The sequence below is a fragment of the Megascapheus bottae genome, chromosome 7 (assembly GCF_031878675.1).
Source record: "Megascapheus bottae isolate mThoBot1 chromosome 7, mThoBot2.hap1, whole genome shotgun sequence".
NCBI classification, from domain to species: domain Eukaryota; kingdom Metazoa; phylum Chordata; class Mammalia; order Rodentia; family Geomyidae; genus Megascapheus; species Megascapheus bottae.
In genome coordinates this window covers 66,940,511-66,959,972 of record NC_143515.1, presented here as the reverse complement: position 1 = coordinate 66,959,972, position 19,462 = coordinate 66,940,511, and the positions used below count along the sequence as shown (strand labels likewise).

The following is a 19,462-nucleotide window of genomic DNA, read 5'->3' as shown; positions in this document are numbered from 1 at the left end:
GGGGTCATTTAAAATATTAGGCAGAAAAAGTGAAGTCAGGGGGCGGGGAAGGAGAAAGCCAGGTGAGATGAGACACAGCATCTGTGTCTGCCAGAAGCGGCAGCTTCAGGTGTGGCCTTTGTTTCAGGTTCTCTTCCAAGACCACAGGGTGTGTTTGTCCAGGGGGAGGGGTGGGGAGATGATTCAGTGGGGTCTGCCATACGTCTAAGACAAGGCAGTTGGAAGGGTGGGGGGAGGAAAGTGAGTGTTTTCAATTTCACCAATTGCTGAGTGTGGTAGCACACACGTGTATTCTCAACTACTGGCAAAGCAGAGACAGGAAGATTACTTGAGCTCAGGAGTTTAAGACCAGCACAGGGCTCTTAGAATATTTAATAGAGGACTTGGAAGTAGGGGAGAAACCGGCAGTGTAACACAGCAAGGCAGACCTGACCTAGGACCTGAGCGTTTCAAGTTAGCACTCCTTGAGCCCCACTTCTGCTTGTTGGCAGTTAATTGGAGATAAGACTCTCAGACTTTGCTGCCCTGGCTGGCTTCAAACCCTGATCATCAGATTTCAGCCTCCTGAATAATAGGATTATAGAATGTGCCACAGTGCTCTTATTTAACAAATTCCTATCTCTCCCCTGCCTCACCCCCCAGAAACTAGCTAAACTGCTGCTCTGTGGCACAGAGTTGGTAACCAACATCCAGGTGGCTACAGACATCAAAGAGATCCACCGGCGGGTGGAGGAAGAGGAGATAAAGAGGCAGAGGTGAGGAGATAAAGAGGCAGAGGTGAGGAGCTGGCCGCTGGGGTCTCCTGAATCCTTGCACCTTGACTTTGCTCAACTTAGCCATCTAGACTCCCCTTCCCTCTCCCTCCCACCACCCCTCACCTCTCTCTTCCTCCCTTAAGGGTTAAGTGTACCATCCTGTGTAGGTGCCATAGGTGTGAAATGGGGCATTTGCTTAGGGTCACATGGAAATACCCAACTGCAGTTGGTTGTGAAAGGAATATATAGAAAGAGTTGGGAACACAAGTCTCTGCTTATGCATGAAAACATGTTGCTAATAAATAAGCAGTTATTGCTTTAACCATGGTTCAGTAAGTGATTGCCAGGTGAGGGCACTTATGCCAAGCATTACCTTATTTAATTCTGAAGGGTGGCTGCGGAGAGAACACTTTCTTGCTGTGCTTAAGCAACTTGTCAAAGGTTGAGCTGCTTTGAAGCACTGTCAGGATTGGATTTTATTATTATTATTATTATTATTATTACTTTTAGGTCCTGGGGCTTGAACTTAAGGCCTATGGGGCCGTCTTTTAGCTTTTTCCTCTCAAGACTGGTATTCTCCCTCTTGAATCACAGCTTCACTTTCAGCTTTTTGCTGGTTAATTGGGGACAATTAATTAATTGTCGTGCCTGGCTGGATTCTACGTGTGATCCTCAGATCTCAGCCTCCTGAGTAGCCACCAGTGCCTGCCTTCCAACTGACTCTTGATTCATGTGTGTGGCGTGGATGATGAGTGATCATGTACCATGTGTGATATGTGTGTTGCATGTGTAGTTTTCATGTTGTGCTTTTTTTTTTGTCACATGCGCCTTTGTTTCCTGGGTCTGCTCTTAGGTCAATCATTTAACTAAAAGAAGCTCCTCCAGTGCGGGGTTTAGCTCTAGGCAGAAGTCTGGGGGCATTGCCCACTGCCTGGACCCTGCAGTACAGACAGCTCAGAACAAGTCTGTGCTGCTGGAAGGCTGTGCCTTTGAGCGGCAGCCATGTCTGTACTTGCAGAATTGAGAAGCTGGAAAATGAAGTTAAGACAAGCCAGGACAAGTTTGATGAAATCACCACCAAGTGGGAGGAAGGCAAACGCAAGCGGATTCCCCAGGAACTGTGGGAGATGCTCAACCACCAGCAGTTGCACTGCGCTGCGCTCATAGAAGATAAAAACAAGTTGATCAGCGAGTTACAGCAGGTGGGAGGCTGGGGCCCATCTAAGCCACCCATGGTCTTGTTGAGGGCCAGAACTGGGTCATTGTCTGCTTTACCTGCCTTACTTTATTCCTTAGAATGTTGCACAACCCAGGTTGATGCAATGGCTCACAGCTGCAGTCCCAACACTTGAAAGACTGAGTATTAAGAATTTGAGGCCTGCTTGGGATACATAACAAGACTCTTCACCCCAGTTCTAAAATATTGCATAGCTCAAGTGATACTCGTTTAAAAATTATTTTAATGATAAAAATTACATGCCATTGGGCTGGGAGTTTGGCCTAGTGGTAGAGTGTTTGCTTAGCATACATGAAGACATGGGTTTGATTCCTCAGTACCACATACACAGAAGTGGTGCTGTAGCTCAAGTGGTAAAGAATTAGGGTTGAAAAAGCCCAAGGATAGTGCATAGCCCTGAATTCACAAGCCCCAGGACTGGCAAAAAAAGTATGTACCATTAAATTTAAATAAAACATCTAGTTCAACGGTGTTAGTATATTCACATCATTGTGTAACAGATCCATAGAAAATTAAGTTTACAATACTGAAAGCCATTAGATACTAAATCCTTCTCCCTCTTTTTCTAACCACTAGTCACTTTTCTGTTTCTTTTTTTTTCTTTTGGTCAGTTGTAGGGCTTGAACTCAGAGCCTGGGTGCTGTTCCTGAGTCTTTTCTGTGCTCAGTACTAGCACTCTACCACTTGAGCCATAGTACCACTTCTGATTTTTGAGTGGTTAATTGGAGATAAGAGTCTTTTCTGCCCAGGTTGGCTTCAGATCTTAGCCTCCAAAGTAACTAGGATTACAGGTGTGAGTCCCACCACTTGGCTTCTCTCTTCGGTTTCAGTGATTTGGGCTGAGTTGGAGAGTATTTTCATGTGGGTGGGAGCACATGCATTAGGTGACTGGCTTAATGTCTTGGTTAGCCCTGTTGTCGCATATGATAGAATTTCTTTCTTTGTCAAGGCTGCATAATAATCCATAAAAATGTATCCTTCATTATCTTTCTTCTGTGAACATCTGAATCGCTTTCCTGGCTATTGTGAACATCATTGAACATGTTTCTCTGGAATCTTACTTCCAGTTCCCTTGGCTCTACACTGGCAGTGAGACTGCTGGATCATTTTGTGATGCCATTTGTACTGTGTGTGTGTGTGTGTGTGTGTGTGTGTGTGTGTGTGTTGTTTGCACATGCGCCTGCATGCTTAAACACTGAACCTCCCACGCTTCACTTCTGGCTTTTGGCTGGTTACAGGTAGATAAGAATGTCTCAGAATTGTCTTCCCCGGGCTGGCTTCAAACCAAGACCCACAGACCTCAGCCTCTTGAGTAGCTAGGATTGCAGGCGTGGGCCACTGGTTCAGATTTCATGGCTTTAGTTAAGGAATGAAGCTTAGAATGCATTCACTATGTTCCTGTGTCATACCCAGGACTTAGTTGTTAGCTGGGCTTCCTGGGAGCTTTACAGGGGGATTGTAGCTAGCAATACTCAGAATCTGAGCCTGCTTGACCATATTCTTGATGTGGTTCTAAGCTAGGTTATTTTCACACCCACCTTTGTTTTCCTGCACATGTTGAAAGACCCTTCTGAAGCTGTTTTCTCTCTGTGCACTCTTACTTCCTAGAGATTCGGATGAGACAGGACTGGGTGGGGGTGCTTGGCACTTGTTTCTTCCTCAGCATGGTGATCTCCATGCTGGTTTTCAAGGAATTAAAAGTAAAGGATGACCAGTACGTGAAGGACTTGAAGAAACAGTCAGATGACATCGCCCTGCTTCTGGAGAGGATGGAAGAGCAGGTGAAGAACATGATGAAAACTTTCCGCCAAGAGCTCTCTCAAATCGAGGTGAGAGGCCTACTCATGCACAGATGGGGGGCCGGGGGGGGCAGCCTGTCCTGATTAGACAAGGAGAGGCTTGAAGATCTGTGTGCTCTCATCTCCCTCTCTGCGCTTAGGTTTGAGCAATGCATTTGTTCATTCACTCATTCAAGCAGTAACCAAGTGTGTTCTGAGTTTCTGACACTGTTTACAGGGCAAAGGATGGGGCAGGAATAAGGAAAACTCCCTAGAACCAGTGTTCTAGTAGGAAATAATTAGGAATAATGTTTTTAATATTTAATTTGATAATTCCCACAGAAAGAAACACATGACAGAGTGCAAATTAGTGCCCTATGAGCCACCCATTTATTTGTTTACTTTTGGTAGTTGGGTGGGAGAATGAGGATCTGTACTTTGAAGTGTGTGTGTGTGTGTGTGTGTGTGTGTGTGTGTGTGTGTGTTGGTACTGGAGCTCATGCTCTTGCTTAGTTCTTCAGCTCAAGGCTATTCCCTCTGCCATTTGAGCCACAGCCCCACTTCTGGCTTTTTGGTGGTTAATTAGAAAGAGTCTTACAGACTTAACTGCCCAAGGTGGTTTGGAACCGTGACCCTCCGATCTCAACCTTCTGAGTAGCTAGGTTTACACTGGGGAGCCATGAGTGCCCAGCTAGTACCTTGACTTTGAATGAAACGTTGAGATGGAGATTTAGACCTGCCAGGATGGAAGAGAAGAGAACAGTGTCCTGACTCTGGGGTGTTGCACTCACTCCTGCATCCCCAGCTTGGGTAGCCGCATGCTGCCTTCACTTCCTGGGCTCTCTGCCTCCCAATCAAAGCTGCAGGTAGTTCATGCTGTGGTTTGTCCCATGGGGTGACCGCTAGTCAGCAACTTCTCAGCCTCCAGCTGTGACTCCTGATAGTGATTAATTCACATGTTCTAATTCCACACAGTTCCTTTGGCTGCATGAATTGCACAAGCAAGCTTATGTTTGGATGTGACTTTGTGTGGTTGGGGATGTGGCACTGTGGCTTCCCGAAAGCTCTTTGATAAGGGAAGAGACTCAAGGGGCCTTTCCGTCCTGATGTAGAAAGCTTTCGAGGTAGAACGCATGGAGCTGCTGACCAGCAACAAGAAGAAATGGGAGCGGGCGCTGCAGAATCACAATAACAAAGAGGTAAAGGCGAGCAGATGTGGGGGAGGATGTCTGGGGGAACCTGTGGAATTGGGGTGTGGCTGAGCTCCAGCCTCTTGGTCTGGGGTGGGAATACCATGGCATATACTTATTTCTGAACCATGTCATTCATCCTTGTGGCCTCTTTGTTGGCAAGCACCACCATTGCAGCTTGCTGTCACCCTCCTTGGGGATCTACCCAGCTGTGGTGTCAGTCCTGGAGCTTGAATTCAGGGCCTGGATGTTGTCCCTTAGCTTTTGTGTTCAAAGTTAATGCTCTACCACTTGAACCATTGCTCTACTTACGGTTTTTGGTGGTTAATTAGAGATGAAAGTCATGAATTTTCTTACCCAAGCTGGCTTTGAACTGGGATCCTCAGATCTCAGCCTCATGAGTAGCTAGGATTATCGGCATGAGCCATCAGTGCCCAGCTCAAACAAGGTGTCTTAAGACACACAGTGTGTGTGTGTGTGTGTGTGTGCGTGTGCGCGCGTGTGCACGCACGAGAGAGAGAGAGAGAGAGAGAGAGAGAGAGAGAGAGAGAGAATGTACTAGAGCTTGAACTTGTACTCTTGCTCACCTTTTTTGCTCATAGCTGGTGCTCTACCATTTGAATCACACTTTGTTGGTGGCTAATTGGGGACTTTTCTTTCCTGTTTAGCTTTGAGCCTTGATCCTCAGATCTCAGCCTCCTGAGTAGCTAGGGCTACTGGCATGAGCCACCCTGCCCAGCTGATTTTTTAATGGAAATTAAAACATTTAACTTTCTTAATTTTCTTAGGAAAACTCGAGCCAAGTCCTCTGGGAGTAAGAATCCCATCAAGCAATGTAAATCATGATCCAAGAGTTCAAACTCTTGGGATCTTTAGGCTTCCGAAAGCCACCAGATTTCTCCAGCTTTGATCATTGTCAGGCCACCTGAAGGACTGAGCTGGGCCAGAAGGGCCCCTGACTCTCCCTGTTTCACTGTGCTTTAGCTGGAGTACCTCATCAACCGCATGAAGAAAGTAGAGGACTATGAGAAGCAGCTCAACAAGCAGCGGATCTGGGACTGCGAGGAGTACAACATGATCAAGATCAAGCTGGAACAAGATGTGCAGGTGTGTGGCACTCCCTCACTCGTCAGCCCTGCCCAGTGCCCAGGGATGCCCACTCCCTAGATATTTGCTGATGCTCTGCTTTTAAAAATTAGTATTAGTATTGATTTTTGCCAGAGCCTGGGTACTTCTTGAACTTCTTTTGCTCAAGGCTAGTGCTCTACCACTTAAGCCACAGCACTACTTCTGGCCTTTTCTGTTAATGTGGTCCTGAGGAATTGAACCCGGGGTTTCATGCATGCTAGGCAAGCCCTCTACCACTAAGTCACATTCCCAGCCCCCCCCCTTTTTTTTTTTTTTTTGCCAGTCCTGGGCTTGAGCTCAGGGCCTGAGCACTGTCCTTGGACTTTCTCAAGGATAGAGCTCTACCACTTGAGCCTCAGCACCACTTCCGACTTTTTTCTATGTATGTGGTACCGAGGAATCGAACCCGGGTCTTCATGCATGCTAGGCAAGCCCTCTACCACTAGGCCAAACTCCCGGCCCCGCCCCCTTTTTTTAAATGATTTTTAGTTGGTGTGCATGTGTGTGTGTTTGACTGAGGATTGAACTCTAGCATGCTTAGGTAAGCCAAAGGCCGTCCTTGGAGCTCAGTCCTCTTAACCACAGCCTCTTATGTAGCTGAGGTGAAAGATAAACAGCACTTCTACAGCCTATGGGATCTCCCTGGCTTTTTGCCCAGGCAAACTACAGCCCTGTTCTAGCACGTAGACGTGAGCCACAGCAGTATTTAAAAATCTCGAACTGTATTCAGTATTTTGAGGCAATTGACCCCATAGTCACTGGTAGTAATATGAAAAAAATGACCAGGAATGAAGACTTCAGATCACGCTCCACACCATAGATGTGTGCTCTGAGTGACACAAACAGTGGCTAGTTGTGAGCCCATTGGCCATACTGCCAGTAACTCTTGGGCTGCGCCCTCAACATCCAGGCAGCAGCGGTTGTCCTGGTGCTGATGTCAGCGGGCCTCACAGCACTGGGGTTTGGTACATGGCTCTTGCTGCTGCTAATTCCCTAAGAATGTCTTCCTGAAAAGAACAGGAGCAAATGTTTGCCACACAGGAGATAAAAATGGGCCACAAATATTCAAACACAAGCTGGGCAGAGATGGCCCACACCTGGAATTCTAGCTCTTCATGAGGCTGAGATCTGAAGATTTCAGTTTAAAGCCAGCCCAGACTGGGAAGTGTGTTAGACTCTTATCTCCAGTAAAAAACAAAAGCTGAAAGTGGAGGTGTGGCTCAGTTGGTGGGGTGCTAGCCTTGAGCCAAAGAAGCTGAGGAGGTGGCACTGTGGCTCAGGGGTTAGAGAGCTAGCCCTGAGCAAATGGAACTCAGGGACGGCAATCCAGGTCCTTAGTTGAAGCCCCAGGACTGGCAGAAAAAAAAAAAGGAAGAAGCAGAGAGACAGTGCTCAGGCCCAAATCTCATGCTGTAGGACTAGAACAGAAACAACAAAAACAGTCAAACACATGTGAGCAAAGAAAAGCAAATCAAGTGACATGAGGATTTTTTTTTTTTTGGCCTGTGACATCAACCTAGAGTTGAGTTCTTTTAGGTCACAGAGAAAAGAGGTGGCCAAAGTCCTTCAGGCCAGAGTTTGGTGTCCTGTGTTCAGTAGGGTGGGGTAACACAGGTGGCTTATCAGTGCTAACGAGAAAAAAATGATTCCTGTGAATTGTTTTCTCTAAAAATAGTTTACAGCATACAGGAAAAATATATAGTCTGCAGTTATTATGTCACAATGTGCCTTTAAGAATGGCCTTTACATGCGGGGCACTCATGCCTGTAATCCCAGCTACTCAAGAGGCCCACACCTGGAAGATTGCTGTTCAAAGCCAGACCAGACAGAAAACTCCATGAGACTCCATCTCTATTTAACCAGCTCCTGGGCTGGAGACATGGCTCAGATGGTAGGGAGCAAGAAAGCTGAGCTACAGTATGAGGCCCTGAGTACAAATCAAGATAATGAAGAAAAGAGTTTTTAGCAGGTAGGCCAGTGGTGCAATGGATAACACATCTGACATAGAACAAAAAATTTACAAGAGAGTTTATGTGACAGAGATGGCATTCGAAGCTCCATGTTCTCATGCTATAAATATAAAAACAGTCCAATGGCCAAACAGATTTAGGAAAGTTTGGTGACTGTGGGGGCTCTGCAAGGGGGAGTCAGGTCCCAGAGAAGATGGGTGCAGAGTGACTGATTCCCACCCAGTGGGTATGACAGGGCTAGCGCTTTTTGGTGAAAAAATTTTTTTTGCCAGTCCTGGGCTTGGGCTTAGGGCTTGAGCACAGTCCTTGGACTTTCTCAAGGCAAGCACTCTACCACTTGAGCCTCAGCGCCACTTCGGGGTTTTTGCTATTTATGTGGGGTACTGAGGAATCGAACCCGGGTCTTTATGCATGCTAAGCAAGCACTCTACCACTACGCCAAACTCCCGGCCCCAGGCTAGCGCTTTTTGAAGCAGTATTGCTGGTCTCCATAAAAACAGGGTGGAAGGGGCCGGGAGTTTGGCCTAGCGGTAGAGTGCTTGCCTAGCATGCACGAAGACCTGGGTTCGATTCCTCGGTACCACATATATAGCAAAAAGCCAGAAGTGGTGCTGTGGCTCAAGTGGTAGAGCCCTAGCCTTGAGAAAATCCAGGGACAGTGCTCAGGCCCTGAGCCCAAGCCCAGGACTGGGGAAAAAAAAAACAAAAAAAAAACAGGGTGGAAATCCTTGTGGCTTTGTGATAACAATAAACCTTTAATGGTATGGAAAGTTCTTATAATTTTGAAGGAGAAAATTAGGATATTAAAATTCTAGGCAGAGTTTAATTCTGGGCAGAACCCAGGTTATAGCTCCTGAACTCATACTGTGCTCCAACATTTTTCAAGGACCTTTCAGCTCATGTTCACATCAGAAACTTCCACACTGAATGACCAGTAGTAGCTCCCCTCCCTCATGGCACCCTGTGCCAAAAGCCCAGTCATAGGGTTTCATTTCTTTCTTTCTTTCTTCCTTCCTTTTTTTTTTTTTTTTTTGGTGGTCATGGGGCTTGAACTTGGCCTGGGCACTGTCCCTGAGCTCTTCAGCTCAATTCTTCTGCCCTACCCTTGATCCACAGCCCCATTTCCCATTTTTTAGTGATTAATTGGAGATAAGAGTTTCTCAGCTTTGTATTGCCCAGGCTGGCTTTGAACCCCAATCCTCAGAGCTTAGCCTCCTGAGTAGCTAGGATTATAGGCGTGAGCCACTACACCTAGCCATACTTATAATCTTAGCTACTCAGGAGGCTGAGATCTGAGGATCATGATTCAAAGCCAAACTCAGGCAGAAAAATCTAGGGACACTAACAAGCAAAAAGTTGGAAGTAGAGGTGTGGCTCAAGTGGCACAGTGCAGGCTTTGGCAAGGCTCTGAATTCTGGCTCAAATACTGGCAGAAAAAATCAAACAAATCAAGTAGGTCTGGACTGGGCACTGGTAGCTCACACCTGTAGTTCTAGCTACTTAGGAGGCAGAGATATGAGGATCACAGTTCAACGCCAACCCAGAGAAGGAAAGTCTGTGAGACTCTTATCTCCAATTAGTCAACAAAAATCCATAAGTGGGGCTATGGCTCACAGCAGTAGAGTACTAGCCTTGAGCAAATAAGCTGAGGGACTGTGCCTAAGTCCTGAGTTCAAAACCCAGGACCAAAAAAAAAAAAAGTATGGGGGGAAGCTGGCACATTGGTGTGGTGGATAGTGGCTCTTATAAGAAATCCCAGGGCTGGGAGTTTGGCCGAGTGGTAGAGTGCTTGCCTAGCATGCACAAAGACCCAGGTTCAATTCCTCCGTACCACATACAAAGAAAAAAAAAAAAAGCAGCAAATGGTGCTGAGGCTCAAGTGGTAGAGTGCTAGCCTTGAGAAAGTTCAAGGACAGTGCTCAGGCCCTGAGCTCAAGCCCAGGACTGACAAAAAAAAAAAAAAAAAAAAAAAGAAATCCCAGCTATTTTAGATGCAGAGACAGGTAGATTATGAATTCCAGAAGGTAGCAATGAACCCTGTCTGAAAAAATAAAAATGAAACCTCAAAGCCTGGGTGTGTACTCAAATGGAAAAGTGCTTATCTTCACATGTATGAGGCGCTGGATTCAATTTCCAGTACCAAACAAACAAAATAAACTACCTTAAAGGCATAAAATACTCTAAAAGTTTTATATATCATATATACTAGAATTATCTTATAACACTGAAAAATATTCAAGCAATGTAATAAATAACTAGGAAAATGGTCAAGTATTATTGTGATATATGTGATAAATGTTTCATATATGATAAAATGATATATAAAATATTATGCACCAAGATGATGCCAGTAAACCTTTACTGGTATGGAAAGTTCTTGTGTTATAGTTTTTTTTTGTTTTTTGTTTTTTTTGCCATTCCTGGGCCTTGAGCTCAGGGCCTGAGCACTGTTCTCAAGGCTAGAGCTCTACCACTTAAGTCACAGCACCGCTTTTCTTTTTTCTATGTATGTGGTACTGAGGAATCGAACCCAGGTCTTCCTTCATGCTAGGCAAGCACTTTACCACTAGGCCAAACTCCTGGCTCCCGTGTTAAAGTTTTGAAGGAGAAAATTAGGATATTTATTTTTTTTTATTTTATTTTTGCCAGTCCTAGGGACTGAACTCAGAGCCTGAGCACTGTCCTTGGGCTTTTTCAAGGCTAGAGCCCTACCACTTGAGCCACATCACCACTTCCGACTTTTTCTATATATGTGGTGCCTAGGAATCCAACCCAGGTCTTCATGCATGCTAGACAAGCACTCTACCACTAGGCCAAACTCCCAGCTGAAAATTAGGATATTAAAATGCTTTTTATTTTTTGCCAGTCTTGGGGCTTGAAGTCAGGGCCTGGGCACTGTCTACCACTTGAGCCACAGCACCACTTCCTTTCTTTTCTGTGTATGTGGTACCGAGGAATTGAACCCAGGGCTTCATGGATGTTAGATGAACACTCTTCCACTAGGCCACACTCCCGGCCCAGGATATTAAAATTCTAGGCAGAGTTTAACTCTGTGGTCTAAAGAACGCTGAAGGGAAGAAGCATGTGTCATAGCCTGAGTTACCCATGGGTGGGCTGTGGGTGATTCTTCCTGTCCCTTCTAGCTTTTTTCCTTCTTCTTCATTTACTATACTTCCAAATTCTTCTAAATGTACAAATTTGCTTTTGAAATCTGCCAAAAAAATTCTTACAAAGGATACAAATACCTGGAAAAAAATAAATAATGAATATAACAAACATAGATACTGAGAGGTGTGATTAGTTACGGTTACATGAGGGTGTGTGTGTGTGTGTGTGTGTGTGTGTGTGTGTGTGTGTGTGCGCGCGTGTGTTCAGGGACTTGAAACTCAGGGCCTGGATGTTATCCCTGAGCCTTTTGCTTAAGGCTAATGTTCTACCTCTCTACTTCTGGCTTTTTTTTTTTTTTTGCCTGGGCTGGCTTCAAACTGTGATCATGAGACTTCAGCTTCCTGAGTGGCTAGGATTACAGGTGTGTGTACCTGCAAGAGCTCTCCCACCCCCTGTTAGATGACAAGAGATATAAGCTTCTGCTTTGAGGAGACTCAAAACCGATTTTGGAGTTGATTTTAAAATAGATAAAGCTAGTGTGTTTTTTCTTTTTTGGCTGTGCTGGAATTTGAACTCAGGTCCTCACACTTGCAAAGTAGGCCGCCACCTTTAGGGAGAAAGTTAAGTGCACCGTGGCCTGGCTGAATGCCTCTCACAATGTGAGGATCGTGGGGCTTATGGGGAGCAGTGACCGCTGGGTTTTGCAGGGCCCATCATGGGAATGCCACACCTCCCGACCTGATGATGTGTCACCTCCTTGAATATGACCCAGGGGGAGTTGGATGGTAGCCTGGAATCACTTTTTCTGCTGATTCTGTGGAGTCTGCAGCCTGCACAGGGTGTGGGAGAGCTCCAGTGAGGCTGCATAGGAAATTCTGATTGTGCTTAATTACTTTCTCCACCCCTGCCTCCTCCTAAGGCAGGTGCTTTCCAGCTAGTCTGTCTCCAGCCTTGCTCCCCACACACTTAGTTACGTAGTAACGTAGAATCTTGTTATTTGACCTAGGCTGTCCTGGAACTTTCTGTGTTATCTAAGCTGATCTAGAAATTACAATCCTGCCCTCCATCTCCAGAGTATCAGGATTATAGCTGTTGTGGCACAAGAGTGCTCTTTGCACAGGGCCTGAACAGATCATTATCTTCCTTCTCCCTTCTTCCTTTCTTCCTTTCTTTTGTTGGTTCATTACTTCCTTTTTTAATAGTAAGTACTAGGGTTTGAACTCAGAGTACTAACTTGGGTTTCTAGCTAGGCAGGCACTGTTTTGCTGGGTCATACTTCTATGTTATAGGCTTTTTTCCTGGTTAATTGGAGCTAAGAGCCTCATGAACTTTTCTGCCTGGGATGGCTCCAAACGCAATCCTCAGATCTCAGCCTCCTGAGTAGCTAGGATTATAGATAGGACCCATTAGTTCCTAGATGTACTCAGACAGGGTCTTGGTTCAGACCCAGGAGTGAAGCTGGACCTCCATCCACCAATATTAGGCTTCCCATTCTTGCTGGGATCACAGGGAAGGACCACGACAATGTTTTCCTCCATGGAGATGGAGGACTTTTCTGCCTCTCATCCTCCCATGTAGCTTGACACATACCACTGTAGCTAGTTGTAGGTTGAGAAGATAAATTTCAAACTTTTCTGCCTGGACTGCTGCATGAATGTCCCGAATGTGCTGCATGGTTGCCCTCCTTTGGGACCATCCTGGCTCACCTTCCCCACTGCTGGCATTTTCCCCAACACTTGCCTCCTCTCTCTCCTTCCTCCAGAGCTTACTCATTCTCCAGACATGCTAATGCATCTGCCCAAGGATGCCTCCCTTAATCCCTCAAGGCCTAGGGCAGTGCTCATCCTAGCGGTCCCCCGACACACTAGCCATTCACTGGTGCTTGCTTGGCTGTCTGTGTCCGATGGAGTGGGACTCTTTTGCCAGTGTTTTTCATCAGCAATTAGAAAAATGTCTCATGTATATTTGATATTCAGATTTTTGCTGAATGAATGGATCCATCTATAGACATTGAAAAAGAAGTCTGTTTTACTTATAAGTGAACAAACCTAGGTTGCTTAATACTAAGCTTATTCTAGAAGAACAAAGGGGCAGATTTTCTGGCTGGGTGGCAGACAGTGTGTTGTGGTCTTTGGAGTAGCTGTATCTGTCTCCACAGGGGCTGGAGCAAAGCATCAGGATTCTATGGGCTTGAAAGCTTGCCCAGGGAACTTTCTCAGTTTTGGGGTGTATAGGTTTTAGCTTGCAGATTCGTATTTTATCTGGCCTTTAATTTTTTCCTAGAATTCCCCAGGCTGGGCCTGGGGACATAACTCAGTGGTGAAGAGCTTACCAAGCTTCTCAGATGCCCCGGGCTTAATCCCCAGCACTCACTTCCCTGCTCTACCCCCAAATTAAAAAGGACCTAAGTTTCTTCTGGCGTGACTAGAACAAACCACTGTGGACCCCAAGTCTAAAAAATTATACCAAGGCCTTTATTTTGAACCTAGAGCCTTAGGCTCTTACTGGGATTTTTCACTCAAAGCGGGCACTCTACCTTTTGAGCCACAGCTCAGCATCAGGGCTTTCATTGGTTAATTGGAGATGAAAGTCTCAAGGAAAGGCCAGGAGAGTGTCGTGCTTGTCTAGCATACATGAAGCCCTAGGTTTGATTCCTTGGTACCACATACACAGAAAAAGCCCAAAGTGGTGCTGTAGCTCAAGTAATAAGCATTAGCCTTGAAAAAGCCCAAGGACAGTGCCCAGGCACTGAGTTCAAGCCTCAGGACTGGCAAAAAAAAAGTCTCAAGGAGTTTTCTGGTCTGGGCTGGCAATGAACTGCGATCTTCAGATCTTAGTCCTCTGGGTAGCAAGGATTATGGGCCTTAAAGGCTAGGATTGTAGGCTAGCACTTTTTTGTGTGCCCTTGCTGTGGCTTGACCTGAGTCTCTTGCTTTTGCTTGGCTTTTTCACTCAAGATTGGTACTCTAATACTTGAACCACATCTCCAGTTCGTGTTGTTTAATTTTTATTTTTAGATTCTTGAGCAACAGCTTCAGCAGATGAAAGCAACTTATCAGCTAAATCAAGAGAAGTTAGAATATAACTTTCAGGTACTAAAGAAGAGAGATGAAGAAAGCACAGTGATTAAATCTCAGCAGAAGAGGAAAATCAACCGGTAAGTCAGTGTGCAGTGCATCCTTCTTTTAGACTCTTCTACATGGAGAATGGGACGTGTAAGTGTCTTTCATTCTTTATTTTTTTGTGGGTCATGGGACTTGAACTCTGGACCAGGGTACTGTCCCCGAGCTCTTCAGCTATCCCTCAAGCCACAGCCCCACTTCCTGTTTTCTAGTGATTAATTCATTGGAGATAGGAGTCTCACATTCTTTAGAGTCCAGGCTGGCTTTGAGTCAAGAGCCTCAGATCTGAACCTCCTGAATAGATAGGATTACAGCCACCACGCCCAGCCGTTAGCTTTCATTCTTGAGGAGCAGAAACTCACCGAGAATATAGCAACTCTTCTTACAAGATTTTATGAGACCAGGCCCTAGTGGCAAAGATTCATGTCTCCAGTTTAGCCAGCAGAGAGCCAGAAATGAAAATGTACCTCAAGCAGTTCAACACTAGACTTGAGCAAAAAAAGCCAAGTGAAATGGAATTCTACATAGCCAAGAGACAAGATAAAATAATGGCATTCGCAGGGAAGTGGATGAATCTAGAGCAAATCATGTTGAGTGAGACAAGTCAAGACCTAAGGATTAAAAGGTGCATGGTATCCTTAATATGTGGCTATTAAATCCAAAGAGTACAAGAGCGAGGACTCAATAACTGCATACCCAAAACTATGGACATGGTAATGGAAATATAAACATAACTATATAGACATAAAAACCTATGACTCTATAGACATAATGTTTTAATGTTTCTATGACATACAAACCCTTGGCCTAATTTTGATTAAGTTCTAGAAACTAAGTCCCAGTGATTGTATATAGAGATTCCTTTCTTGAACACTTGATTGTTAAACTTGTCATTTGAAATATGATGTAAAAATATGATATTAATAAATTCTTTAATAAAAAAAAGCTAAGTGAGAGTTTAATCCCTGAGCCCAGTACTAGCACATAGACCAACACTAGTTGACTTTCCCAGTAGCTAAGATCTGAGTAGCTAGAATTACAGGTGTGAGCTACTCGTACCTGGCCAGTTGACCTTCTGATCATTACAAAAGAAAACAATAATGAAAAAATGATTTCGCCAGGTAAGCCTTGATGATCTGAGAAATGAGAATAAGAAGGGACAAAATTTATGGGGGTGGGGAGCCCACTATTTATCTGCTATAAGACAGAGGATGCCTCAGCGACATGGAGAGGAGGAGTTGTGTGAGGAAACCGCCAAAATGCCCAACAGTGATACAGGTAGGACACGGGTTGACAAAAGAAATGAAGAAAACCAGGTGAGCAGCGCAGTGGCGGCAACTGCAGGAGCAAAGGCAGGAGGAAGGCACTAGAAGTTTGCCGCTATCATTTGGCCAAAGAGAGACTGCAAGACAGGTATGTGTGGGAAGGGGTCTGAGGCCCAATGAGGCACAGAGCCCCAGGAAGAGAGGAGAGAGGAAAGGCACCAGCTCACCGCCCTGGATGCTCCCCTGCATTCCTGAACTTCAGCTGCCCTGCTGCTTCTCTCCAGGAGCAGCTCTCACTGCCACCTGCCACAGGCCTTTCTGACCAGCACCTCATAATTGGACTCCTGTCTTGAAACTTTTGTGCTATTAGAACCAAATGCCAGGTCATTAATAATGACAGTCCTGAGGCTGGAAGTCCAAGATCAAGATCCTGGCAAGCCATGTTCCTTGATGCCAGAGGGTAGAAGAGCAAGCTGGCATCTGTGGAGCACCTCTTTTATACGACCTGATGCCCATTTACAAGGAAGGAGCCTTTATGACTTGGTCACCCCTGGAAGGCTACACTTCTCATACTGTCCCACTGGCAATACCTGCATTTTGGATGATCACTTTCAAACTATTGAAAGTTGACAGGAACACCCCACAATTGGAAATAAGTGATGTTATTCTGGCTAAACACATGGTATCTCCACAGGCCTTCTCCTGTTATTGTTAGATACTGGACTTTCTCCTCTGAAGGGAGAGGGAGGGAGAGGGGAAGGCGGGAAGAGAGAAGTGTGTGTAGGGGGGGAGTGTTGGTCTTAGGTCTTGAACTTAGAGCAATGGGCTCTGTCCCTGAGCTTCTTGTGCTCAAGGCTAATGGTGATCCACAATCCTACTTTTGGCTTTTTGGTGATTAATTGGAGATAAGAGTCTCATGGAATTTCCTACCCTGGCTGGCCTTGAACCTCAGTCCTTAGCTCTCAGACTTCTGAGTAGCTAAGAGTACAGATGCAAGTATCCAATACCCAGACCTCCTTTGGTTTAATGATTAAATTGGCTCTGCTTTCTTAAATTATCTCCTGAGATAGTTCTGCTTTTTTTTTTTTTTTGGCCAGTCCTGCGGCTTGCACTCAGGGTCTGGGCACTGTCCCTGAGCTTTTGCTCAAGGCTAGCACGCTATCACATGAGCCACAGTGCCACTTCTAGCTTTTTCTGTTTATGTAGTACTGAGGAATTGAACCTAAGTCTTCATGCATAGTAGGTAAGCACTCTATCTCTAAACCACATTCCCATCCCATGCTTGTTTCTTAAGGGTATTTCTGGAATATCTGGCTAAGATGGTAGATGGAGCATTTAACCTTTCCAGGCTTGCAGAAGGTCCTTCAACCCTGTCTTGTGACCCCAGGTGTATCCCAGCTCAGTGCAGATTGAACACCCTGTGCCTAAAATGGCATTTTTTGGAGGAAAAGGCTGGCTCCCTTGTGAACTCTCCATGGTACTTGTCACTCTTCACTGTCATTCCTAGTAGTCTTTGACTAGACTGCCATCTTGTTTTCAAACATATCCCTGTCTTCCTCTTCATGCCTGAACATTTCCTTGGCTTAAAAGAGTCATTTTGTGGACCAGGAGTTTGGCCTACTGGTAGAGTACCTGCCTAGCATGCACAAAAATCCGGGTTCAATTCCTTGGTACCACATACATAGAAAAAAGCCAGAAGTGGTGCTGAGGCTCAAGTGGTAGAGCTCTAGCCTTGAGAAAGACCAAGGACAGTGCTCAGTCCCTGAGCCCAACCACAGGACTGGCAAAAAAAAAAAAAAATTAAAAAAAAGTCATTTTGTGTTGGATAAATGAGTAAGTATGTGAGTGAGTGAATGAATGAATAATGGCTTGTTAAGAGCATCAGCTTTTTTTTTTTTAAATCAAGACAACCACTCTACCACTTGAGCCACATCGCCACTCCTTAAAACTTTTTTTTTATGTCGATCATGGGGCTTGAACTTGGCCTGGGCACTGCCCCTGAGCTCTTCAGCTCAAGGCTACTGCCCTACCCTTGAGCCACACCCCACTTCCCATTTTCTAGAGGTTAATTGGCGAGAAGAGTGTCAGGTCCTTTGAACCTTGATTCTCAGATCTCAGCCTCCTGAGTAGCTACAATTATAGGCATGGGCCACTGTGCCTGGCTTGCTTCCTTGAAACTTTTTATTAAAACTTAGTTTTTACACCATATTTCAAATGTCATGTTCTACAATCCAGTATTCAAGTAAAAAAAAATCTCTATATGCAATCACTGGCACATAAATTTAAGAAGATAATTAAAATTAAGCTGAATCTTTGAATGTCGTAGATACATATCGATCTATATATATCACTATATGTCTATAGAATATATATCCTATCGTAGACCTGTATATCTATGTAGATAGATTTATGTCTCCAAATTTATGTCAATGACCTGGAATGCCTGAGTATTGAGTTGTTACTCTTGTATTGTTTAGATCTAATACCCACATATCAGGGAGAACATGCGTCTTTTGTTCCTTTGGTGTTGGCTTATCACACTCAACGTGATTTGCTCTAGTTTCATCCACTTCCTAGCGAATGCCATTATTTTATCTTGTCTGGTGGCTATGTAGAACTCCAGTGTGTGTGTGTGTGTGTGTGTGTGTGTGTGTGTAATATACATATATATATATATATATATGCATTTTTTGTATCCATTCATCTGTGTTGGGCATCTGGGTTGTTTCCATCCCTTGGCCATTGTGAAGAGCACAGAGACAAACATGGCTGCAGGTGTTTTATACATATCCTGGGTCATGTAAGAGCATCAGCTTTTGAGGATGGAAGCCTCATATGTCGTAGGCTGTGATGTCTAGTTACAATACTGACTTTGTTTCAGAAATGAGATGAGCATCTAAATCACAAGGAGACAGTCAAGATAGATTACTTAAGTATTAGAATGGGCCCAGATATGGACTCCTTGACAGATGCTGTTTTGAGGAACATTAAATACCTTTTGTGGGGGGGCTTTGGAGGGTGAACTCAGGGCCACATGCTTCCTAGGCAAGCACTCTATCTTTTGAACCTTAGACCAGTCCTTTGTTCTTCAGATAGGGCCTCTCACTTTTGCCTTGGCCAGACTTAGGCTGTGACTCTCCTCCATTCATCGCCCATACTTGGCTTTCACTTGTACACTTGAGTAGGTGATGGCCTCTTGATGGGCATGGGCTGTTCTGGGTGGTCCAGTTGCTATTGTTTTTCCTTTCTTTCATCACAGGATCTGGAATATGTGGGAGGGTTTTCTGCCCTTCTATACATCTAACTCCGAGTTTGCTGTAGATCTAAGGCAGGTGGATAAGAGTAACATTCTTTTTTTTTCTTGTGGTTTTTTTTATTATAATTAATAGAGGGGTTACAATTATATTCGCTAGATAGAAGGTGCATTACTTCACACACACTGATAAACCTTCTCATGTTTTTGTCCCCATTTCCCTCCCCCCAAGAACAACATTCTTTACCCCTTCCATTTATCTGTGGCTTTGCTTGTATCCCTTTACCTAGGCTGCATGATATACTTAATAATCTGAGATCAAAATATGCCAAGCAGATAAAGACGTATCAAGAGGAGAATCAGACTCTGGCCTCAGATTACCATCGGCTGATAATGCAGTACAAAGAGCTACAGAAAGCCATGAGGTAATTTTAGGGTAGAGGAGACAGGGTAGGGGGGCTGGTAGTGGCATGATAGCAGTGGTTTCATTGGATCTGAGATCACCAGATTTGGGGTGCTCACAGAGGCGCTGAAGACTCCTTTGCACTGTGTTCCCCTGCCACCTGTCTTGTCTTATTCCTTGTCGGGATGGCCCCGTTTGGTGCCAGGTGGAATCAGCTGCCCAGAGGTCGGCCAGACCCAGCACTCCCCCTGGC

At 45.0% G+C, this 19,462-nt stretch overlaps 1 protein-coding gene across 1 annotated transcript in view; it reads left to right on the top strand.

Moving 5' to 3' along the window:
• Positions 1 to 19,462, top strand: part of Drc1 (dynein regulatory complex subunit 1) — a 36,493-nt gene that overhangs the window by 6,455 nt on the left and 10,576 nt on the right. Inside the window, exons 3-9 of the mRNA XM_090337335.1 lie at positions 643 to 755; positions 1,774 to 1,957; positions 3,684 to 3,821; positions 4,883 to 4,969; positions 5,945 to 6,067; positions 14,184 to 14,323; positions 19,097 to 19,231. Of these exons, the coding sequence (XP_090193461.1) occupies positions 643 to 755; positions 1,774 to 1,957; positions 3,684 to 3,821; positions 4,883 to 4,969; positions 5,945 to 6,067; positions 14,184 to 14,323; positions 19,097 to 19,231 (920 nt within the window). The remainder of the gene's footprint in view (positions 1 to 642; positions 756 to 1,773; positions 1,958 to 3,683; positions 3,822 to 4,882; positions 4,970 to 5,944; positions 6,068 to 14,183; positions 14,324 to 19,096; positions 19,232 to 19,462) is intronic.